The sequence below is a fragment of the Kogia breviceps genome, chromosome 20 (genome assembly GCF_026419965.1).
Source record: "Kogia breviceps isolate mKogBre1 chromosome 20, mKogBre1 haplotype 1, whole genome shotgun sequence".
In the NCBI taxonomy this organism is placed as follows: Eukaryota; Metazoa; Chordata; class Mammalia; order Artiodactyla; family Physeteridae; genus Kogia; species Kogia breviceps.
The window spans coordinates 19,395,633-19,401,632 of record NC_081329.1 but is presented as its reverse complement, the minus strand read 5'-3'; the positions used below and the strand labels follow the sequence as shown (position 1 = coordinate 19,401,632).

The 6,000-nt window shown below is 39.3% G+C and overlaps 1 protein-coding gene across 1 annotated transcript in view; it reads right to left on the bottom strand.

Moving 5' to 3' along the window:
- Positions 1–261: 261 nt before the first annotated feature.
- Positions 262–6,000, bottom strand: part of LONRF1 (LON peptidase N-terminal domain and ring finger 1) — a 45,580-nt gene continuing 39,841 nt past the window's right edge. Inside the window, exon 12 of the mRNA XM_059049384.2 lies at positions 262–2,625. Coding sequence (XP_058905367.1) covers positions 2,467–2,625 — 159 coding nt within the window. The 3' untranslated portion in view covers positions 262–2,466. The remainder of the gene's footprint in view (positions 2,626–6,000) is intronic.

The window sequence follows — 6,000 nt, the reverse complement described above, 5'->3', positions numbered from 1 at the left end:
AAAAGAAGATCAACAACCAGTGACCTTGGCTTGAAATATGGAATTCATGACAGAACTTAGTCACTTAAAGTGATAAGGGGGAAAAAAAGTCAGATTCTCCCCCCTCTTCTTTTTCTGATAATCTGACTGGAAAGTGCAGTAGGAAAAAGATTTCCAGAGATTAAAAAAAAAAAAATCTGTAGACAGAATAACTTTCAGATATCATTTACCACAAAACTAGGGTCAAATGATAAATAAAAACCCATGAATTTCCATTAGTATGTGTGTGTATACATAGAGAGACCATTTAATGCTGCTTTGTGCGTGTGTATGTGTGGACACACGCAAGTACATACCACGGATGTAGATTCAGCGCCAGGTAACTCCTACTGCTGTCTGGTACATATTTTGAGAACTATACAGAAATGTATAGGTAAACTCTTCATTTATACCACCCAGACACTATTTAAGCTATTTAACAGGCATTTGATAGTTTTTTATTACAAGAAAGTTCAATCTAACACTGCACAAACTATTGATAAGGTACTTTTGGGGAATGGCCCATTCTTTAGACATTTTCTGTAGAACTATTCATGACTCGTGACTAGCATAATTGTGAGGGCAAAGGGTGGCTCTCTATCTGGGCGGTCATTTCTGCCTTTTTAATTAAAACACTCAATATTAAAAGATGATTTATTTATATTTGAAAAATCCTGGCGGGGAAATCAGGGACTGAAAGAATCAAGGCTGTTTAGCCAAGACGTGTCCCCCGTGGGGATAACTAAGAGCCTTATCTTTACCCTAAAGGGACAGGGATTTTTCAGAGGTTGAAAAATGTGCCTTAGAGCAGCGGTCGCAAACTTTTGGGCCCCAGGGACGAGTTTCGTGGATGACACTTTTTCCACGGACCGGGGTGGGGCGGGGGGTAGTTGAGGCGGTAACGCGAGTGACGGGGAGCGGCGGATGCAGCTTCGCTCGCCTGCAGCTCACCTCCTGCTGTGCGGCCTGGTCCCTAACAGGCCACGGACTGGTACCGGTCCAGGGGTTGGGGGACCCCTGCTTTAGACGATGGTTCTCGGCCTAAACTTTCCGTAAGACACTTCATTGTTTGGTCAAAGATGACCAAAAAAAAAAAAAAAAAAAAAAGTATTTTGAAAGCTATAGCTTACATCTCACAGCACAAAACAGTAGGCAAAACTCATCTTTTCTCTACTCTATGTAGCTTGATTCTTCCACTGATCTTTTTTGACATTAACCTAATCATTAAGAAAAAAAAAAGTATTATGAATTTAGCTTTTATTCAAAATTAAATAAGCAAAAGCAAAAATTTTAAGAAACTTTTACAAATTACTTACATAAAAGAAAGTTAAGAGGGACAGTCACAAGTCTGCAACAAATAATTACAAAAGTATCTAGGGCAGCATGAATACAGACCATGTCACAGCATGGTGACCTAACTGTGATATGAATAAGGCATAACTAACATTTGCACCAAGACGAGAATTTAAAAAAAAAAAAACCAACATACTTTAAAAGCTTAGTTCTACATTAAGCTTCTTCTCTTCCCTTAGATCCTTAATGGGTTTATACTATGTAATTTTTTTAAACAAACATATTTCAAACTATAAATTACATAGATGGGCAGTTAATGTGAAAAGCCCCCCTAAAATGTACAAACTAACTGGTACTGAACTGAGTTCTCCATTTACCTTTATGTACAGTTAAGTGTAAACCATATTTTCACAGTTTTAAGTGTTTTATGAATAGATGCACAGTACCAAGTCAGGTTTGCAATTGTTCCTGAAAACTGGCTCTAGGTTCTGCATCCGATGCCTGTTGGCTATTGGGATGCAAGTATTTACATAAATAAGAAACTGTGTCCTAGTCAATGGTCAAGACAGTTCAGCAAGAGCGGTATTTCTGACAAAGAGTGATACTCAATACCATAGCTTACGTACTTGTGCAAATTAAGCATCAGGACAGAGAAATCTGAGGCAAATTCAATTTGCAAAAACTTGTATCGCTACTGTTGTAAACTTGGGCAATAAATGACCCTCGGCAAGTTCTGCTCTCTATGGCTTTTTTTTTTTTTTCTTTTAAAATTTTAAAGCCAGAGAAAATGCACCCATACTACCCACACGGGCGCTCATGCACGCACGCGCACACACACACACGCACACGCACCCACACACACAGAGAGTTCTCATTTCATTTAGAGTACGGTACATAGTGCAACTTCATCACAATGTAGAGGTTTAACACACATTTAGTGTGTGTTTTTCTGTGCAAGTTCTTAGTGGTCTAAATCCTAGTTGAAGGTATTTGTTTGCAGAACCACATGATTCAGGAGGTTGAAGGAAAAAGAAAAAAAAAAGAACAGTTTCATTACATTTCTCAAACCAGCACTGGATGTGCAAAGGCAGCGGACAATCTGGCCATCCCCACAGCCAGATCGGGGTGATTTTAGAGGAAGATCCAAGCAGTTGGTTACTTAGATTGGTCTCTAGAAAAATAAGTCAGTATATGCTGTATCTTTGTCAACCGTTCTTTCAAAGACTTCATTGACAAGACCGACAGCTGATAGCGGGGGTCGACGGGAAGGACTGCAAGGAGCCACCAACACCAGGCGGGTCCATTAGGGATTGCCTAAAAAGAATCCACATTGTATAGTGTTAATAAAACAAATATTTATGTAATTATAGCAGTAAAAAACCACCACGAAGCTAATCTGTATTGAGCACTTTATGGTGTCAGATTCTTTTTCTAACTTAAAAAAATTTTAATTGAAGTATAGTTGACTTACAATACTGTTAGTTTCCGGTGTGCAAATAGTGATTTAGTATTTTTATAGATTATCCTCCATATAAAGTTATTATAAAATGTTGACTATATTCCCTGTGCTGCACTTTACATCCTTGTAACTTACCTATTTTATACCTAGTAGTTTGTACCTCTTAATCCCCTTTACCCCTTTGCCCCTCCTCCTCCTTCACTTCCCTCTGGTAACCACCATTTGTTTTCTGTATCTGTGTGTCTGTTTCAGTTTTGTTATGTTTGTTCATTTGTTTTATTTTTTTATACTCCACATAGAAGTGAAAACATACAGTATTTGTCTTTCTGACTTATTTCACTTAGTATGATAATCTCCAGGTCCATCCATGTTGTCACAAATGGCAAAATTTCATTCTTTTTCCATTGTAGATATACACACACACACATCTTTAGTCATTCTTCTGTTGATGGGCTTAGGTTGTTTCCATATCTTGGCAATTGTAAATAATGCTGCTGTGAACACTGGGGTGCATGTATCTTTTCAAATGAGTGTTTTCATTTTCCTTGGATATATACTCAGGAGTGGCACTGCTGGATCTCATGATAGTACAATTTTTAATTTTTTTGAGGAACCTCCATACTGCTTTCCACAGTGGCTGCACCAATTTACATTCCCACCAACAGTGCACGAGTGTTTCCTTTTCTCTCTACATCCTCACTAATACTTGTTATTCTTGTCTTCTTGACAGTTTCCATTCTGACAGGTATGAGGTGATATTGCAACATCGCTAATCATCAGAGAAACGCAAATCAAAACCACAGTGAGCTGTCATCTCACACCTGTCAGAATGGCTACCTCAAATCCTTTCTCAATAATGTAAGGAGGGCACTATCATGCCCATATAAAATGGGGAAACTGAAGCTCATAAATATAATGCAAATTGTCCAAGATATCTCAGCTCACATGTGGCAGAGCCAAGATTCAAATAATCCAGACCTGCCTCATAGCCAGCACTCTTTCCTCTTCACTGACCTAAACAGGGTATCTCAATCTCAGGCTTCTGGCTTCTGGGGCTGGACAATTCTGTGTTATGGGGACTGTCCTGTGCATTGTAGCATGTTTAGCACATCTCTGACCTCTGTCTACTAGCTGCCAGTAGCACCTCCCCCAGTTCTGATGGTCAGAATTGTCTCCAGATATTGCCAAATGTCCCACAGGGTAAAAACTGTCCCCAGTGGAGAACTGCTTTCTTAAAATATATATTTAAAACACTAAGGGACTTCCCTGGTGGTCCAGTGGTTAAGGCTCTGTGCTCCCAATGCAGGGGGCATGGGTTTGATCCCTGGTCAGGTAACTAAGATACCGCATGCCACGCGGCATGGCCAAAAAAAATAAATAAAATATGAAGACAAGTTAATTGATATTTTTAAATGTCTTCAAAGAATTGTGGAATCCTAGGAAAGATATGAAAAGTCTCAGCTTCCAGTTTCATTTGAGAAATAAACATATCTCCAGCAAAGAACTTATCTGATGTTGAAAGGGCTGACTACTGGCTATGGAACAATTAGGAATTTATATACAAGAATGTTTAAGCCACCTTCACTATACACTGAATTGCTTTTTACTGAACCTAAAACATGAAGTTTCAGAATGACAAAAGGAGCTAGGACATAAGTTGGTATCAATAAGCTCCTCCTAGAATCAAACTGGACTTATCTGTGTCCTGCCTGTTGTCAACTCAGCATCACTGCCACCTTCCGTACTTTAGAGACATCAGAAACTACATTTCCCAGGATCCCCTCCCTCCACATGGGGGGGTGGTTCCAGGTTAAACATGACCAATGAGAGGCACTCTTTCAAGATTTGGAAGTTGGGAGAGGAAGCCATTGTTCTCTGGAGGCTGTTGCCAAGTGTGGGCAGATGTGAGATTTGCAGAAGCTTTCCAGAGCGTTCTTGAAAACCACCTGCTCTACTACTGCAAACTGAGATACTGGTGGGGGCTACCCTGGGATTCCTAAGAATGAGAGCAGCTTCCCCTCAAGTCCTGAGCCCGTGCTCCACTGTGTAAGGAAGAGAGTCCCTGAGCTCCGCTGACCATGGCCTGATCTGATCCTCCCTCCTCCAGCTCTCCCAATGGGGGTGTCAACTTTAATTCCGACAATAAACCCTTCACTCCTGGGATATACAGAGTGGCTGCTTTTGTTTTCCTGACTGAATCCTGACTCATACAGTATGACTAACTGAAAGCAGTGGAAGAGGACTGCATAATAAAAGTGAGGGTAGTGGAGGTGATTGGAAAGTAATGTTGAAATTTTCTACAAGTTGGTTTGTCAACATTTAAAATGTACTTATTCAATTCTGTGCTCATCAAAAGCTGTTTCTATCAAGTTCAATCAGATTCAGATAGCCAGGACAAAACAAACACATGGCAACTGATATTATGCTGGACACAGAATGAGAACTCAATTTGGAGATGTGATGTTGAAGTTTCAAGTTCAGGTGAAGGATTCAATTGAGATTCAGACAGATGTAGGCCGACCTTTGAAAACTGGAATGAGAGACAGTGTCCATCTGATATTCATTTACAGCCATTCCATTATGTAATCAATTCCTATCTGACCACAAACACTGTATCCAACTCAATTCAAAAATGCTCATGCCTAATGCTTTGGTGGGTCTATTACCAGATTTTCCAGGATAGGAACTCTTCTTTATGCCTCTTGCAGTGCTCTGCTTGACGAGAAAGCACCTGCTATATGCTAATTAGATTAAACTTAAATGTAAACCCTAAATTCTAGATCAAGACCATAAGAACGATAGTTTCAGGAGGAGTGAAGTATAAAACATGAAGAGATAAAAATGAATTAAAGTGGCAGGGTAAAAAGCTGGGAATAACAGAAGATGTGACAAGATTTTTTAAAAGTATAGAAAATGATACATCTCAACTCTCAAAGAATAACAGCAAAGCTAAGAGGCTCGAAGATGTAGCTGTCTTATAGGCACAATTTACTAGATGGTACCATGTCCCCCCCCCTTTTTTTTAAATTGAAGTATAGTTGATTTACAGTGTTGTGTTAACTTCTGCTGTAAAGCAAAGTGACTCAATTATACACATATATACATTCTTTTTTTATATTCTTTTCCATTATGGTTTATCCCAGGAGATTGGATATAGTTCCCTGTGCTGTACATTAGGACCTTGTTGTTTATCAATTCTAAATGTAATAGTTTGCATATACGAACCCCAA